The 18,887-nt window shown below is 44.9% G+C and overlaps 1 protein-coding gene across 7 annotated transcripts; it reads right to left on the minus strand.

The window, feature by feature from the left end:
* Positions 1-315: 315 nt before the first annotated feature.
* On the minus strand, positions 316-17,319 carry abhd14a (abhydrolase domain containing 14A). 7 transcript variants are annotated; one of them, XM_003217571.4, is made up of 5 exons: positions 17,230-17,319; positions 6,340-6,616; positions 5,048-5,163; positions 3,918-4,153; positions 316-1,595 (listed from the first exon to the last, which is right to left on the minus strand). In XM_003217571.4, the coding sequence occupies exons 2-5, from the start codon at positions 6,609-6,611 to the stop codon at positions 1,413-1,415; spliced, it is 807 nt and encodes a 268-aa protein (XP_003217619.2). In that variant the 5' UTR covers positions 6,612-6,616; positions 17,230-17,319; the 3' UTR covers positions 316-1,412. The 7 variants fall into 7 exon arrangements, with proteins under 7 accessions (XP_003217619.2, XP_003217618.2, XP_003217617.2 ...); XM_003217570.4 differs by having other exon boundaries at positions 17,203-17,237; XM_003217569.4 differs by lacking the exon at positions 17,230-17,319 and adding an exon at positions 17,073-17,208.
* Between the last annotated feature and the right edge of the window lie 1,568 nt (positions 17,320-18,887).

The raw sequence follows: 18,887 nt of genomic DNA on the forward strand, positions 1-18,887 counted from the left end.
TTAAATAAACCCCACTGATTTCATGGGTCTACTCTAGTACAGGCTAGCAGGATTACAGCCCTGATTTCGATGTTAAAATAGTCTTCACAGGTACTTGAGCAGTACCTTGGTGAGATTGGACACACTGACAGATCTAGAAGCAGATGAAGACATATTTGTCCACAGATGATGCTCAGTCCAACAGCCAGAAATATCTTCATGAGAACTCACCATTTTCAATGACAGCTGGCAAGCAAGTACTTCTGTATCTTCACAGTAAAGGCCTCCCAGCACTCTCTATCTCACAAGCATGTATATGAACACACACTCCACAAGATCTGTACAAATTATTTATTGACCCTTCAACAGTTTTGCAACACAAAAAAAAGATAGCTTATGACCTAGTGGGCAGGAACAACCATCCGCTATTGCAACATGGACTACATTCCCTGGAAAACCTGATACATTAATCTTCTTGTACCTTTCTTGGGCAAGAGCCATAACACTTGCTAACAAAATAAAATACCAACATACAACCCATTTCTTACAGCTGGGGGCCCCAAGGCATTACTATAAAGTGGAGAAACCCCCAAATCTTCAAGGAATAAAGTACTTCCCTCCTTTACAGATCTGCCGTTTTCTCCCTCCTGGGAATGAATTCTGTAGCCAGTTTTGCCAGTGGATTACAAGACATAAAGATGCTGCTTCCAAATGTAAAACACAATAATGACCTGGTAGGTTTGTGGATTCAAAAGATGCTCAATGGACAGGACTGCTCAGACACGTGCACTGAGGAGGATTACTTTGACCTTTATCATATCTCATTTCAATGTTACTTTTTCTTCCCCATCTCCTTTTTTACCTATTACAGATCCATTTTGTATTGTACCTTTAAAATATCTTTAAAATCTATCTTTAAAATGTATAAATAAAGACAATCAGTTTGTGCATTTGTAAATCTGTTTAAACTTAAAAAAAAAAAAAAAAAGGAGTCGGGAAACAATGAGAATGTGCTGCCATGGCATTAACATCAGTGGATTGTGCTCCTGAAAAAAGGAAGTGAAGTTGAAGTTGCATCTAGAAAAGACAAATCTGAACGAGGCAAAGGGCTGTTGGGAATGTGCAGCTCAAGTCCTCCAGACCCTGTTGCAATAAATAGATTGAAAAAGTTGCTGTCCCCTACTCCATAAACACTTGATCCAATATTGCTGCCAGACTGCAAAATTCAGAAAGTCAAACCTGAAGGAGACACAACAAAAGCAGCCCCGAGAACAAGCAGTGAGAAGGTCTTCCCATCAAGAATCAATGAGACCTATAAGCCCTTTAGATACGGAGAAACAAATTCAAACACACAGTACCCCAGTTACACGGCAGAAATTCAGTCACAAGTCTTTCTCAGGGAGAGGAAGGCAGGACAGGATAGGACATCACAGTCATTTTAGCTCACTGAGGAAGTTCAGGAGAGCTTTGTGGAACTCCTGAGGCTTATCAACATAGCACGCGTGGCCAGCTTCAGGCAGCATGACAACTTTAGATTTGGGGATCTGCTGAAGGCTCTGAAGAGATTGTGTGCCCAAGCCAGTGTCATGTTCTCCATAGATGATCAAAGTAGGAGTCTAAAAAGATCAAAACATGAACAGGTTAGCAATAATCCAATGAGTGTGTATAAGGAACACAATCCCCATTTCTACCATGTGTCTTTATGGAAAAAGTATTGCTCTTTTCCTGGAAGCAGAGGGAAAAATTTTGGAGCCCTGCTGAAAACCTGTGGTAACATATTTCTGAGTTGGGTTTCAAACCAGAGGAAGCAACGGACAATCACGGACATGCAGAAATCCGATCTAAAACATTGAAACAGCAGATTAAAGACCATGGTAAATCTATATTAACATCCAGTAGTGGAAATATATCAATATAGGGGAACTCATGCTGAAAATTCAGGAGTGAAGAAAGTGCAATTATGCAGACATTTCAACTTTTCAACTCTTGGCTCTTGCCTGAGAGAAAGGCACAACACAAATCACAGCTTCATATGGTAACAGGGTATAGGAAGGCCTATAAAGGACATAACAGACTGGATGGCCACAGTACTTGGCATACTGCTATCTACCTACATATATCAGAAATATATTATGTCTTTTAACTATATCATAATCATTTTAATTTGGAAACTGCTTGGGGAAGAGACAAGGTATGAATAAAGTTTATCATCATCAATCATAGGAAGAATTCTAAAAGATAATGTCTTAATTGTTTATGGACAAGTTGTCTATCATCTGCATGGCTAAGTTTATTTCCACCTGCTTTTCTCTTTCAGGGTTATGATGCTGGAACAATTGTTCTACCTGGCACAATTGCTAGAAACGTAGGGTGGAAAATGCTCTAATGCTATATTTCACCACTGATATTTTTTTCCACAAAACACACACATTTATCCATGGTTATCTGAGCTACTGTACTGAAATTGATCATGTTAGATTGGCTAAATATTAATAATTATAAATGATAATAAACTTTATACCCTGCCAACATCTCCCCGAAGGAACTCGGGGCAATTTACAAAATATTAATATTTTGTTAAATATTAAACAAAAACTTTTAGCTATTCTTCCAAGGAGATAAGCACTGGCAAACTCTAATAAATGGATCAATAGACTAACAAATAAATGCATTGCTAAGCGTGCTTTTATTTCCCATAGTTTTTTGCTTCTCTACACCATGCTGGATCATTATTCAATTTACGTTTAAGTCATAGAACCAAGCCATAGCATGCCTGTTACCAATTTATTTATCGTGTTAGAAACGAAACTGAGGGTACAGTTGTAATGAATTTAAAAACACAAATGAAGTTTTAAAACTTGGCATTATACATTTTACCAAAGAACTGCCAAAAGAAATACATGATTTTTCAAAATTGTGTCAGAGGCGAATTCACCTCTGGTGTGAGAGAATTGGCCGTCTACAGACATTGCCCAGGGGGTGACCGGATGTCTTACCATCCTGCTGGGAGGCTTCTCTCATGTCCTCACATGGAACTTAGGGCTGACAGATGGCAGCTCACCCTATCCCAGGATTTGAACCTCCAACCTTCAGGTCAACAGTTCAGCCGGCACAAGGGTTTAACCCACTGCGCCACCATACCTCCAATACATGATTGCAAACTAAAATGACCGAAGGATAATACGAGCAGCAAGCTTTATTTTGGAAAAGGCATTCGTGTAACAGATTTCAAAAATATACAATGGCTTAAGTCTTAAAATTAGTTCTGATTAGAGCAGCAACTGATTGAATACATCTACTTTAGATAGGACTAACAGGATGACAGCCAATTTGTGAACACAAAAAAGGAGATACAACAAACAGCTATACCAGTGTAACAGAGAACAAACACTTTACCTACATCCTTTTTTAGAGAAGCACTGCACTCAGAATAAGGCAATTGAAGCAACTATACCTCCCTTTTCATGCTGAAGAGATTGCCCGGGTTCCCTAATCAGGTGTTTTATAAGAGTAATGATTTTAAAATGAGGCAGTTTAAGACAGAAAAAAGGATGGATTGTGGAAGTTATAGAGATTATGGTTGTCTGGGGGAGGGGGGGCACACCAAGCAACATAAAAGACTTGAAGCTGTTCAAGGTTACTAGATGCTTTTTCTCTAGTTTCTGTCTTACTGCCTATATGCTCCTTTTGTTTGGTTCAAAGAGGAAATAACTAGTAAAGGCCAACTTTCCAAGGGCTTTAGATTTTATGTGATGGAACACAAGCACCTGCTATGCATTTGTTCCATACAGGTTTCACTGACAGGTGCATCTGCAAGCAAGGACATCTCCTGGGCACACAGACTAGCTCACATAGTCACTCAGCTATCCTTGCTTAAATAATTATAGGTTACAGTCACAGAGAGGTGGCACCATTCCACTTCTCCTCTGTCTTCTTACCTTGACTTGCTGATACTGCTGAGTAGTGAATTCCTTAGTGCCCACTGGTGAGATAGGCACAAAGCCACTTAGTTGATCCCCGCTGCTCAGGAGAAATGGAATGGAATAGCGGCCGCTCATGGAGGAACTTATCAACACAGGCTTCTGAAGACCCAGCTCCTTTAGGACTAGTTGCAAGAAAGCAACACGGCTTGTTGCTGTCTCAACATCACTGGATTGCAGAGATTCTCCATAGCCTGTTGAGAAAGATTAGGGATTAGACACAGCAATAAAGAGTACATTCTGATGTAGACCCATCTACAGAGCCAGCAGCTTCCCTATCTGGTCAGCAGATGTCAAGAGGTCCCCAGCTCACTTTCCAACTCAAAGGGTTACTGGGAGGTGAACAATGTACACTACTTTAAACTCATTGAAAGAAAGGTGGATTAGAAAGACAAGCAGTAACAGAATCCCATATTTTGAGCATTTGGGGAAAGAAAGAAAATGGGGTTCAATAGAAAAATCACAAGTCAATCCAGAGGGATTTTGAAACACACAGCTGAGTCAAGCACCTATGAAGCAAGACCTTGAGATCCCTGATTGGACAGGACTCAAGAATTTTCCAGAAAACATGGCTACTCTGCTATCCTAGATCATTTTCAACATGTATATATTCCTTTTGAACAGCCACAATAATATGCCCAAAGTATACAGTCCATACAGGCGGTCTTCTAACTTATATCCCAGTGGCTATCGGTTATTAGCAGCCACTGTGCACTGTAAATCAAGTCAAATGTTTACGAGCTAGTTATGCCATGTCTCCAAAGCAATGAGCATCTATGCCAAGGAATCCAAGAGTATGGACTAAACACTGTACACCAGTAAACATAGTGCTATATGTAAGTATCATTGTATCCAAGAGTTGTATCCAATGTGCAGTGTTGTGTTTTTCTTTTTATGGCAATCAAAAAATGTGGCACACTCGAACAAACCGCCCTTGCTCATTGCCCATTAGGGATTACCTGCCAGTTATGCAGTGAGAAACACAATTTTTTCATGAACCAACTTTTGACTATCTGAGCACAAAAGCACACAGAGTTCACAAAGAATAGATGGAAGTCAACATGGATGAGACTGCTACTCATACTTACCTGGCAAGTCAATAGCTACTGCACGATATCCATTCTCAGAAAGCAAAGCCAGAGTTCCCAATTCCTCCCATGTTCTGGAAGTAAAGGTCTGTCCATGCAGAAAAATCACTGGCAGCCTAAGAAAAGACAATACAGTAGAGTCTCACTTATCCAACACTCACTTATCCAACGTTCTGGATTATCCAACGCATTTCTGTAGTCAATGTTTTCAATACATCGTAATATTTTGGTGCTAAATTCATAAATACAGTAATTACTACATAGCATTACTGCGTATTAAACTACTTTTTCTGTCAAATTTCTGTATAACATGATATTTTGCTGATTAATTTTTAAAATCATAACCTAATTTGATGTTTAATAGGCTTTTCCTTAATCCCTCCTTATTATCCAACATATTCGCTTATCCAACATTCTGTTATGGCCCGTTTATGTTGGATAAGTGAGACTCTACTGTATTTAGAGAAATGCTAGGACTTCTTGCCAGATGAGCTAAAATTCATTTCCCCCTCTTATTATGAAAACATTAAAACCCAAATCACAGCCAGAAATGGTGTGGGTTTGATAATGAGTGTTTGCATGTACGCCAATACTCATGGAGAGAAGAGTCGTGAAGAACCTCTAGTTATCCAGAACCTGTGGACTTCAACTTCCAGAATCCCTGAACATTAGCCATGCTGGCCGTGGCTTCTGGGAGCCAAATTTTAAAACATTTGCTTCTCTGAGTCTCCTGCAGCAACTGAATAGAGACTATATCTCTTGGCTAAGAAAGCTATTGTCTGAAAAGTCTGCAGGTCAATACAATAAACATCAAAGAGACATCAGCAAAACTTACTCAACAGAAGTCTGTTGTATTTAATTTTTCTGCATTTTGCCAGAAAGAATCTATAACTTTGTGGAGCAGTTGACTTGGGACCAAGTGTAGTCTAGTTAACTACAGTAACTGATGCAGCTAGCCACCCAGAGGTGACAAAAAGCAGAACTGATAAATATGTCTGACCTCTTTAAGAACAAAGAAATCATTTTAGCAAGAGAAGTTCAACTGTCACTGGGGCAAAATAAATCAATAGCCAAAGAATTCATTTTTACAAGCTAGGAGGAAAATAAGGAAAGATACTACCAGGATGGTTTTAATTCAAAAATTACTTAATTAACAGCCATGCTTAATTAATAAAGAACATTCAGTGATTCCCACTGACAAGATAATGTTGCTACAAACTGCCAGCAGAGATGCACCAGTGAGGTTATCAGTTCAGATGACATTAGGGTCTGGGATCAAGAGGGCACGTTACCTTTCAGAAGAAGGAACCCCATCTTTCTGTACTGGTGCAGCTTCTCTAAAGAAAACAGGTGGGTTATGTAGGACTGTGCCTATCAAGATGGTGCTGTTGCCAGTGCCTTGACGTTTCCTTGTCGCTTCTTCCATAGCTCGTGGCTTGGGGATGTCAACAGAGGCAGTAAATCTTTCATGTTGAATGGCAGGGAGCAAGAGGTAGAGGACAAAGGTGACGAGGACTCCAAGGACGAGCAGCCCCAGCCTGTTGCGAATCAAAGCCATAGTCATCTTTTCTGAAAAAAGTTGAGAAAGAAAACCACTATGATCACACGGAGCTTGAGAAAGAGCTGCCATGGCAGTAGGAAAAGTCCACCAAAAGAGGAACAGAGGGATTATGAAGTACCGTACTTTGAAAATTAAGGGGGTCATGCAAAGGGCAGCAAATCCCTACTTGGTTATGGAAGCCCAAAGGATGATATTGGGAGTCATATTCTCAGACTCACAGGAAGGCAAAGGCAAGCCCCCTCTGAAAAAATCTTGCAAAGACCCATGACAGGAGTCAACTTAAATTGGCAATGACTTAAAGGCACACAATAATAAAAAGAAGTAGCAGCTACCACAGCCAGTCCTCTGTCCTCCAAATGTTTTCAAATCCACTTCAAGAGTCCATGAGCATTGACCATACTAACTGGGGTTTCTGAGAGTTGCAGGTTCATAATATCTGTTTAGCAGAACAGCCTATTTGCATCTTTACTGATGCTCAGTGTCAGCTCACCACAGCCGCTCCTGAATGAACACACGAGACTCTCTGTGGTATCACCAGGAACTTTTACTGTAGGAAACATGAACATCAGAAAAGCCAAGAATGGGAGGCTCCGGCCAACCCTCCTTTATATACCCTCCCCCTCATTTGAACAGTCTCTTCCCGCTCAGTAAAACCCCGCGCAAATTCCCCGCCAAGTCCAGCAGCCGTTTCTCCTCCGAGTCCTGGGACGCAGGTGTCTTATCAATGTCAGTGACCCTGAAACTCAGAGCCACATCCAGGCTCTAGTAGCAGGGTTCTGACATGGCGTCCTCCTCCCCTTCGTCCTGGAAGGAAAAGATTAAACACAACTATTGTTCTCCGCTGTCCAGAGTTCCTTTATACTTTTTTAACAGGCTGCAATGGAATACCGGGTGTACCTTTCCTAGGTCCTTTGGTAGCCTCAGCTCATAGGTCACTTCGTTTATTCTTTTTGCTACCCTGAATGGCCCTATATAGCGTGGAGCCAATTTCTTGGATGGGAACCCCAATTTCAGGTTTTTTGTACTCAGCCAAACCAGATCTCCTTCGCCCAATTTGTCCCCCTCTCGGCGCCTACGATCCGCAAAGAGCTTGTACTTCTTTTGTGTTTCCCGCAATGCCTCTACCACGGTTTGCCACCCTTGCTTGATTTTGGCCGGCCATTCCTCGTCGGTCTGGCCCTCCCCTTCCTTCCACTCGGGTAGCCTGGGGAAAGGTGCCACCTCCTGTCCGTATACTATTTCGAATGGGGCACGACCTGTGGCCGAATGTACGGCCCCGTTAAAAGCCATCTCAGCAAACGGAAGAAGGTCCGCCCAATCATCCTGTCTATAATTGGTGTACATCCTTAAGAATTGGCACAGTGTCTGTTGGGTACGTTCGACCCCCCCGTTGGTCGCGGGATGAAAGGCCGAGCTCAGGTTCCTTTCTGCTCCTAACAGCTGTAAGAATTTTCCCCAAAATTTTGCAGTAAATTGGACTCCCCGGTCACTAATTATCTTGTCGGGACACCCATGTAGGCGATATACATGCTTCACATACAAATCAGCAAGTTTTTCAGCTGAAGGGAGTTTTGGCAGGGCCACAAAGTGTGCCTGTTTTGAGAATAGGTCCAATATTGTCCAAATGTATCTGTGGCCTCTGCTGGGGGGTAGTTCGCCTACAAAATCCATGGCTACGCATTCCCATGGCCTCATGGGCTCCACCACCTTCTGCAATAGCCCCTGGGGCTTCCCCGGTGGTGTTTTTCCCTCTGCACATAATTCACACTGTGTGACGTACCCCCTGGCGTCTTTCCTCATTCCGGGCCACCAGCATTGTTTGGCCAACAGTTTAATAGTCCTGGTGGGGCCTAGATGACCCGCACCCTTGTTATCATGGTACTTCCTTAACATTTCTCGTCTTAAACATTCAGGAATATACAATTTCTTATTTACAAACACCAAATCCCCACACAATTCTCCCTTTTCTTTGTTAGTTTGTAACCATTTGTCCATTCCATACGCTCGCTTCAACTCTTCCTCCCATATTTCTCCTCCCCCCGTGGAAATGGCAGTACGTTTGTTTTCTTTGGCCGCTTGTGCTCGAGTCAGTACTGCCAGGCCCCATTGCTTATCTAGGAATAGGCTCCCTTCAGATTCCTGAATTCCTCCCCCGTGCTGAGGCATCCGAGAGAGAGCGTCAGCGAGTATGTTATGTTTCCCCTGGAAGAATCTGAGTCTGAAATCAAAACGGCTGAAATATTGGGCCCATCTAATTTGCTTCGCTGATAGTTTACGAGGGGATCTTAGATACTGTAAATTTCTATGGTCAGTCCACACCTCAAACGGTGTTCCACTTCCTTCCAGAAAGTGTCTCCAGCACTCTAGTGCTTTTAGAATCGCTAAGGCTTCTCTCTCCCAAATCGGCCAGTTTTTTTCTGTATCGCTAAACTTTTTTGACAGATAGCCACATGGCTTCAGGTTCCCCCCCTCGTCTTTCTGTAGCAGAACTGCCCCATATGCCCGGTCTGACGCATCGCAATGTAATACAAAGGCTTTAGACATATCAGGGTGCTGTAGGACAGGCTCCTCAGTAAAACGCTTTTTAAGGGCTTCGAAAGCTTCCTGGCATTCTATTGTCCAGGTCAGTTTGGCCCCTGGGGCCTTCACTTTGGCTGTTTCTCCCCTGCCTTTAGTCTTTAACAAATCCGTTAATGGCAAAGTGAGGCGCGCAAAGTCCTTGATAAATGTTCTATAGAAGTTTGCGAACCCTAGGAAGGATTGCAGCTGCTTCCGTGTTTTGGGGGCTTCCCACCCCCTCACGTCTTCTACCTTCGCAGGGTCCATCGCCACTCCCTGGGAGGAAATCCTATACCCCAGAAAGTCTATCTGGTCTTTATTGAACTCGCACTTGGCAAGCTTCGCATACAGTTTTGCTTCTCTCAACTTTTGCAGGACTTCCCTGACTAGTTCTATGTGTTGCTCCTTAGTCCGAGATACTAACAATATGTCATCTAAAAAAACAAAGACTCCCTTGTACAACAATGGATGCAACACTTCGTTGATTAATTGCATGAACGCGGCGCCTCCGCCGCACAAACCGAAGGGGAGCACACGATAATTGAATAATCCGAATGCACAGGAGAAGGCCGTCTTCCACCTGTCCTCTGGTTTAATCTGCAATTTATGGTACGCTTCAATTAAGTCCAATTTAGTGAATATCTGTCCCTCCGATAACTGGGCGATCAAGTCCTTCACTAAAGGTAGGGGGTATTTATTTATAGAACTGATTGCATTCAGGCCCCTGTAGTCAATGCATAGCCTCAGCGTTTGGTCCTTTTTGCGCCTGAACAACACAGGCGCCCCTAGAGGGGAATTTGAAGGCTCTATGAAACCCCTCGCTAGGTTTTTATCAATGTATTTTCTCAGTTCCTCCTTTTCCCTAGCCGACATTGGGTATATTTTTGCCTTAGGAAGCTCTGCTCCTGGGACTAGCTCTATCTTCACTTCAACTCTCCGCTTCGGTGGGAAACTGTCTGCTTCCTTCTCATCAAATACGTCCACAAAATCCCGATACTCTGGGGGTAATTTATCTGCCAGTTCTGCTATCCTGATAGAGTCTTCCTCCCCCCTTTTCCCCGGCTCCCTCTCCACTTCCTGGCTCCCTCCTTCCAACTTCATCCTGAAGATCATGCTCTTATCCTCCCAGTTGATTTGCGGGTTGGCCTGCCCCAGCCATGGCATGCCTAGTATAACATTATAGCTGGCTATTTGTGATATCACAAATGACACCTTTCCTTCCCAACTCCCTATCTTACACTTTACATCTTCGGCACTGTACTTAGCTAATGATCCCGATGCTGTGGATCCGTCCAACTGCGAAAAAGCTATTGGGGATTCTAGGTTCGTTCTTTCGCATCCCAATCCCTCGGCTAATTCAGGGGAGATGATGTTCCTGGAACATCCACAATCCACAAATGCTTTGCAGGTTGCTTGTTTGCTGCCACTTTCAAGCTGAATGGGGACCACTATCATAGCTTTGTCCTGACTTACCAACCCCCCCGAGTGGTGCCTCATCAGTGGTTCTTCCTCGGCGCGTTTCCCTGCCACGGTTCTTGGTTTGGGCGGGCCTCCGCCTTCCCCTTTTCTCTGCCAGCACTCGGCAGCCCTGTGGCCCAAACGGCCGCACACGAAGCAGCCCCTCCTGCTGGTGCTCACGTTCCCTGTCGGCTCCGTTCTCCTCCCGGCTGGGGTTGATCCCTCCTTCCGGCTCCCCTCTTTCATCTGCGGCCGCTGCTGTAGCCCTCCTCGGTGCCTCCTCGCCTGGGCCAGCGATGTCTCGATGCGCCCCGCCAGCTGAATCCATCCGCGCAGTGTGTCAGGCTCATCACGATGCACCGCCCAGGAGAGGATCTCCCGCCTGAGCCCCTCTTTGAAGAGTTCTATCTTTGTCACTGCAGACCATTCCGGCACCTTTTCAGCGAGGCATTGGAACTCCTCCGCATACTCAGATACCGACCTCTGCCCCTGGGAGACGGTCTTCAACTCCTCCCTCGCCCGGATCTGCTCCAGTGGATCTCGGAAACGGGTCTCCAGGGCCCCCATAAAGCGTCGGAGTGACCCCAGACATGGGTCGCGCCGCGCGTGTAGTTGAACGTACCAGCTGGCCGCTCCCCTCTTCAACACTGCACCAATGGCCCGTACCCGGCTGGATTCCGTTCTAAAAGTGTGAGCATTGTCCTCCATATAGCCCCTCACCGTGGTCAGGAAAAAATCCAGTTCAGAGGACTCTCCCCCAAACTCGATCCTTAGTTCCTCTCGTCTCGGTAGGGGTCCCTGTGGTGGCAATCCCCAATTCTCCGCCCGTCGCAAGCCCCCTTGCGGGCCAGTGGGCCCCGCTGCTGCTTCCCTTTGTCCTGTGCCACGCCCGGCATTCGCCAGGGGCACCAGGGTCTCAGTTGGGAGCGTAGCCGGGATTCTCGGAGGCTTTTCCCCTTCGTCGTCACTCTCCTCCACCCGCGTCAGGCTCGTTTGGATCTTGGGCCGGGCACCGGGCTCCTTTCGCATTTCCCTTCCCTTCGGTGCTGGGAGGTCTGCAAAGCCCTGGCTGCTTCCCATGCTCACGTCCCACATTGAGCTAGCCCGAAGTTCCCTTCCTCGCTCCGGCTCCGCCAAAACCGCCAGGCGCTCCATCGCCCTCGACATCACTGCCAGGGTGGTCTCCATCGCCGACATCCTCTCCTCCAGAAACACCATCTTTTGCGGGCCTGGGGAAGGTGAACCTTCCTCTCCTCCGGTGCTATCTCCCCGCACCACTCCGCGCCTCTGGGTTACCCCATTTGGCTGGGCATAAGCGGTGGATGACGCCAGGGCCGCCAGCTGGTGGAACTCAGCGTCCGGCTCGGGAGTGGCCCTTTCCGACCTTCCTCCTCCGGCGCCCAAGAGCTCTTCATCCTCCACTTGCATGTTACACCTCACCGCTACAGCGGGATGGTGTCCGTATTCTTGGCTTAGTGTCAGCTCACCACAGCCGCTCCTGAATGAACACACGAGACTCTCTGTGGTATCACCAGGAACTTTTACTGTAGGAAACATGAACATCAGAAAAGCCAAGAATGGGAGGCTCCGGCCAACCCTCCTTTATATACCCTCCCCCTCATTTGAACAGTCTCTTCCCGCTCAGTAAAACCCCGCGCAAATTCCCCGCCAAGTCCAGCAGCCGTTTCTCCTCCGAGTCCTGGGACGCAGGTGTCTTATCAATGTCAGTGACCCTGAAACTCAGAGCCACATCCAGGCTCTAGTAGCAGGGTTCTGACACTCAGATTACTAATGTGAGACCCTGTTTGGCCAGACTTTTACCCTCCTGTGTCTCTTGAATCTCCAGACTTTTCCCCATCCTCAAAGGTAAAACTTCAGTTTGTCACAACACCAACCTCGGAACAAGATTTTTTTTTAATAATCCCACTGAAATTAGAAAGGCAAAATGCTTTGCTAGGTTCACTTGCTTTGCCATTTATAAATATTGCTTGGTCTTGCGACAGGGAAAGAAAGGAACAATTTGATTCAACCTACAAACATCAGGGACCACAGCTTATTCAACAAAAGACACTGGTAACTTTTTGGCTTTGAAATTAATTTCACCTTTAGAGATGATGGGAAAGCACATAGTGACACTCTAGGGAACAAACTTCAGGGACCCAGGCAGAAAACTGCTTACAAAAAAAAAGAGCAAATGCTGATTTTCCTCTTAATAGAAGAAAAAAACATGATTCAGAGTCCAATACCCAGGGTTATCTTAAGTAAGCACCTAGGCTAGGAGCTAATGTGAAGCCCAGAAAAACCATGCCTTTTGCTGACTTTACTAATGGAATGCTATGTTCAGGTGCTTTGGAAGCTATCAGATTAATGTATTTCAATGACTTTAAATTAAGAGGAATGGTTGCCCCAGAAGACTTGAATCAACCACAGGAAAGGAAAAAAGACTTGTTTCAATCTCACAAAAAAAGAATTTTCCTTTCTTTCACTATTTGTCTGAGGGATAAACAACAAAATGGCATTTCTGGCTCAAATCTTAACATGTTAGATGCATTCTTATAATTAGCCATTTGTCTGGAATGAGCTTGCCAAATCCTACCATCCAAGTGGTCCAGCAGAATAAAGATACGTGCAGAGAAACCCACAGCCCTTATTTACGACGATGACTTAATAGAATGTTCTGGTTCTCATAAAGGAGTGATAGGTGTTTTTTAATCAGTTGAGAAACTGCACCATGAAAACTAAACTAAGGGATTGTTTTAGGGCTGAATTACCATAAGTTATCAAAAAACGTGTTCTTGCTTCTGTTTTGTTGAATTTTTTGACATACAGAATTTTCTCAGGGGTCAAACTCTTCAGATGCATATTATTACAACTCCTATACTTCCTACTCAACAAGTTCCACAGTATCTAGTCTGCTGAGGATGAGTGTTTTAGTTTCCCACACAGATTCACTAAAAGAGGTTAGCTTGAATTTGGTTTTGAACTTTTAGTTTACCAGGAAACTCTATGTCTTCCATTACTGGGGCCATCATCAGGTGTTTTACTTACAGAGCAAAAGTCTAGCCATTTTAAAATGCACAATAATGGAAAATAGGTTCATGGAAAGCAAAAATATTAATATAAAATGAAATACTGCCCTTCCTAGACAAAGAGGAGCTCAGCGATCACCTGTCTTGTACTTATAAAACAGAGCCATGGAAGGGCAGCTAGATAAATGCACTACTGCAACAGAACTCAAGACAGACTAAGATGAAAGCCCATTAACAGAGAACACACACAAAATGATACCATCTGCATTTGCTAGAGCTCTTTTGGCACCATTAGACAATGCCACAGAGGGACCCACACAGGGGACAACAGTTGACAAAAAGGATAGCCTGTCTTTGCACTTCTAGCAGAAATTGGGACTGGCTCAATAACTCCATTTGAAAAAAAATACTCCTGATATAATTAGCAAGATTCATGACCAGAAGCTCCTTAACAGCTATCCGCAGGTAGTGTCATGCCCTGCACTCAGGACACAGGGCCCTTCCAGACAGGCCCTATATCCCAGGATCTGATCTCAGGTTTTCTGTTTATCCCAGATTATCTGGCAGTGCAGACTCATTATAATGAAGTTTAAAGCAGAAAACCTGGGATCAGATCCTGGGATATAGGGCCCGTCTGGCAGGGCCGTCAGACAGTGAAGGGGAAGAGCAGGTATAATTGCCAGCTGCTGAGAGATGCCACACAACTTGGAACGGGAAATACCAGTGACTGAACCTGAGGGTGGCAGCTCCCAGCAATCTCATGAAGAAAGCAAAGAGATACCAGAAAAGGAGGGCCTCAGAAGGTCCCAACAGCTTTATAACAAATATTTGACAACCAAGGAAGAGTTGTGAGATAAGGCTGATCTATAAATCTATGATTTTAAGGCTGGAAAGAGTCCTGAGAGGAGGGCATGAAGGTAGTCATTACAGGGTTCAACTAAGTTGCTGCCTTTGAGAAGAGATCTGCTTATCAAACAAGGAAATAAACATTATTGAAACCCAACCTCCCATGAGAGAACCCAAGGCACTGCACAGTTCATTCAACAGAGGTTTTCTGAAACAAAAAAAACTGACCCAGGTCCCTACCACACAGATGAATAAAATCCCACATTTTCTGCATTGAACTGGAATATATAGTAGTGTGGAATCAGATAACCCAGTCCAAAACAGATATTGTGTGATTTTCTGCCTTGATATTCTGGATTTATGGCTGTGTGGAAGGGCACTAAAACATACTGTGTCTGCTGTTCAGGGGTGCCGAACTCATTTCCATTGAGGGCCACATCAGCCATATGGCTGATTTCAAAGGACCATTGTACTGAGAATCTGTGGATACAGAGGGCCAACTATATATGTTTTACATAGTGGTCAGTAAAGCATGTTCTCCTTTTGCTTTGCCTCAGCAATAAGATTACAATATTACACAAATTTACACCCTAATTTTGGTGAGGCAATTTAGCCCAAAAAGATGAGCATTACATTTGCATAAATATGGTAATTCCCTTTCAGGAAAGAGGAAACACTAGCAGGTACCATGATTCTTGCTGAGACAAGCTCAGAGATTGCTGCTGCTCTTCCCTGGCTCAAGTGTAGCCAGACACACCCCTGTTTACAAGTCTCTTTTTGCCTCCCACTGCAGGCACACCTTCCTTGTCCTCCTCCTCCAACTTCACTGTCACAAAAAGTTACATAGGGAGTAGTGTTGAAGTAACTGAAGCAATATGAAATCCCTTTGCTTTCAAGTCTTGCACAGAGGAACTAGAGAGAGTTAACACCATTCCTTAATACATTTCCATATTTGTCTTCCAGATCCCATATGTTACATGCAGCAAACCTTTTCCTTTTTAAAACTTCTGCTGCAGGAAAGAAACTTAAGAGAGTCAGCTCCTACCTCCTACACCAGTGGTTCTCAACATATGGGTCCAGATATTATGGCCTTCAACTCCCAGAAATCTTAACAGCCGGTACACTGGCTGGGATTTCTGGGAGTTGTAGGCCAAAACACCTGGGGACCCACATGTCTGAGAATCACTGTCCTACATGCAGGTGCTTAAATATCTCCTTCAGCTGTAATAAACAGCACAATCACCTTCCAAACGTTTAAGGTGATACTTCAAGGGTGCCCTCTATAAAGCAATCCACAGCGCTGCTCACAGAATTTCATGGGGGGGGGGGGAATTAGAGGAGTGGATTCAGTTTGTAAACTCACCTATTGTCCCCACTGCCTTTTCTTCCTCCCCTCCCCACACAGCTCTTCCTTCACACAGCTCTGCAGAGCCTAGAGTGAAGACTCTCACAAATGCATTCTCTTTTGTATTATTGCAGTGCTTCTAGGCCCTGGGAAGAACAGACTACAAAAAATAGGATAGATATGCTGAGCCTATTGTTTGTAAATCCTAGTACCTCTACTATTAAAATACAAGAGACAGATTAATTCAAACAGAGAAGTCAGCTATAGTAGAACACTTGATGAACCAACTTGGACACAGCATATTATTGGAGAACACAGAAATGCCGGACACCTCTAACAACTACCATGTCAGGCTACACAGAGAAGCCACTGAAATCCAAAAGCATATGAACAATTTCAACAGAAAGGAGGAAACCATGAAAATGAACAAAATCTGGTTACAAGTGTTTAAAAACTCTAAAATTAGGACAGTAAATAAAGAACAACACTCTGAAAATGGGAATTATGGCAAGAAACAATCATGATCAGCCAATCACCTCCCAACAAAGGATTCCCCCAGGCAGGAAGCAGCCAGGCTATCAATGCTAATCAATGTGATCAATTGCAACATTCACACTTGCCTCAAACAGAAATGAGTTCTTTCTCTCACTCTGGACCTTTCACAGATATACAAACCCCACTGCCCTAGTTTCCAACAGACCTCACAACCTCTGAGGATGCCTGCCATAGATGTGGGTGAAACGTCAGGAGAGAATGCTTCTGGACCATGGCCATACAGCCCGGAAAACTCACAGCAACCCAAGGGAGGGATTTCTATGCTGTGTTATCCCTGCTTAGTGGCTGAGGCATGTTAGGCTTCTAGGAGTTTAAGTCCAAAACACCTGGGTGCGTCTACATTAGGCCTGGGCAAACTTGGGCCCTCCTTCCAGGTGTTTGGGACTTCAACGCGCAACATTCCTAACAACTTCAGGTCTTTTCCTTTCCCCCCTCAGAGCCAACCCTTCGGAGGGCGAGAAAGGCAAGTATTCCTCCCCTTTAAACGATTCGTTTAAAGCGCCCCGACTTGGCTCCATCCATCTATTCCCCGCCCCCCTCCAATTCCTAAGAATGGATTCTCCCGGTCCCTCAGGCCAGAGCGCGCGGCCTCTCGCGGACGCTTCCCAGGCGGGGGCGCGGAGGCCCCGGGCGCCACGCGCTCCTCCCTCCGAAAGGGCTGGCCGGCGGTACCTGAACTTCGCAGCCTCAGCAAGAGCAGCAGCAGCAGCTGTATCCTATCACAGCCCCCCCTCCCCTCCGGGATGCATTGGGCCCGTCCAGCAGTTGCGTCACAACTAAGCCTGCCTTCCCTCCCTCTCACCCTCCTCCTCGCTGTCCCGCGGCCTACCAGCCTGACAACCCGCCTCCGGAGTGCAGCGCCACCTAGAGGCCGGCGTGATTCTGCGCTGTTCTTAGGCGCATGCGCGGAAGGCGGGTTCAAGCCAACCTGCTTCACCTAAGGGTGTCATTAAACATAGAGCCGCTTTGTGCTGTTGTGATCCTACTTTGGCTTCCTATTGGTGGATCCCATGGAAAGCTGGGGTTTGTAGTTTGTCGGAGAATTGCACATTTAGTTGCTGTGAGTTTTTCGGGCTGTATGATAATGTTCCCGAAGCATTCTCTCCTGACGTTTCACCCACATCTATGGCAGGCATCCTCAGAGGTTGCGATGTCTGTTGGAAACTAGGCAAATGGGGTTCATGTATCTCTGGAATGTCTAGGGTGGCAGAAAGATCTCTTTGTCTGTTGGAGGCAAGTGTGAATGTTGCAGTTGATTATCTTGATTATCACTGAATAGCCTTGCAGCTTTACAGCTTGGCTGGTTGCTGCCTGGGGGAATCCTTTCTTGGGAGGTGTTAGCTGGCCCTGATTGATTCTTGTCTGGAACTCCCCTGCTTTTGGAGTGTTGTTCTTTATTTACTGTCCTGATTTTAGTGTTTTTTTTAATCCAGATTTTGTTCATTTTCATGGTTTTCTCCTTTCTATTGAAATTGTCCACATGTTTTTAAAAAACAACACTAAAAAAACAGGAGAATTCCAGACAGGAAACAATCAGGGCCAGCTTTATGTATTTAGTATCAAAAGCATTGCATAAATTAGTACAAAACTGATAAAAATATAGAAGGAGCACAAGCGGCTAAATATCTTTTGACCAAAAACGGGCAACAGCGACCGTATTGTCTATAGCCTCAAACATTTATTACATCATTTCTACCCTGCCCTTCTCACCCCTCAGGGGACTCAGGGCGGGTTACAACATGAACATATATGTCAAGAGTCAGACGCCAGTTACAAAACAGAGTTTATTCCGAAGATAAGCCAAAAAATAACATAAACACAGGAAATATCCTTGAAACACTTCACTTATCAGTGTTTCGAGAGTAGATTGGACAATAGTAACTCAAAAACGAGCCACGCTAATTTCCCATGCTGGCATTCAATAAAAAACTAAATAACACTTCAATTCAGCTTTGGAAAACAAATAGAGTTAATTGCTGGAAAATAAACAAACTAGAAAAGCAGCAAAACTGCTTCCACGGTGCAGCTAAGCCGAGAGTCTCAAAGGGATGATGAATAGCCGTCGTCAGAAGAATCCAAGGTCAGGTCAGGAGGCAGCAGAAATTCCGAAAGACAAACCAGTAGTCAGAAGCCGGGAAAAGTAGTCAGTCAGAGGGCGAAGACAGAAGCCAGGTCAAATACCAATCCAGAGTCCGAAGAGGGTGCAGTCATCCAAACCAGGTCCACGAAAAGGCACAAAGATGGTATCAGCAGATCCGAATCACAGTCCAAGTCCAGTCTTCACGAAAGCACAGAGATCCCAATGGCGCCTCAGCAACACCTTGCCACACGCAAAGTGCAGTGGCCAAACATTCCCATTTTATTCCCCTTCCTCCTGGGTGACCAAACACTCACACCCAAACACCAGGTGTCCCAAATCTACTCGGAGTCTGAACTCCACACAGCTAGAGCTCGTGGATCTGGAGTACCTAGCAATTCGTCGGAGTC

The sequence above is a fragment of the Anolis carolinensis genome, chromosome 2 (genome assembly GCF_035594765.1).
Source record: "Anolis carolinensis isolate JA03-04 chromosome 2, rAnoCar3.1.pri, whole genome shotgun sequence".
Lineage (NCBI taxonomy): Eukaryota > Metazoa > Chordata > Lepidosauria > Squamata > Dactyloidae > Anolis > Anolis carolinensis.

Coding starts and splice junctions, on each gene's coding strand:
- abhd14a (XM_008105094.3), bottom strand. CDS start 13,487: ATGCATCTGAAGAGTTTGACCCCTGAGAAAATTCTGTATGTCAAAAAA. Junction 5,164..6,339: donor GGGGTTCCTTCTTCTGAAAG/GTAACGTGCCCT, acceptor GTCTTTTCTTAG/GCTGCCAGTGATTTTTCTGC. Junction 4,154..5,047: donor AGTAGCTATTGACTTGCCAG/GTAAGTATGAGT, acceptor CTTTCTCAACAG/GCTATGGAGAATCTCTGCAA.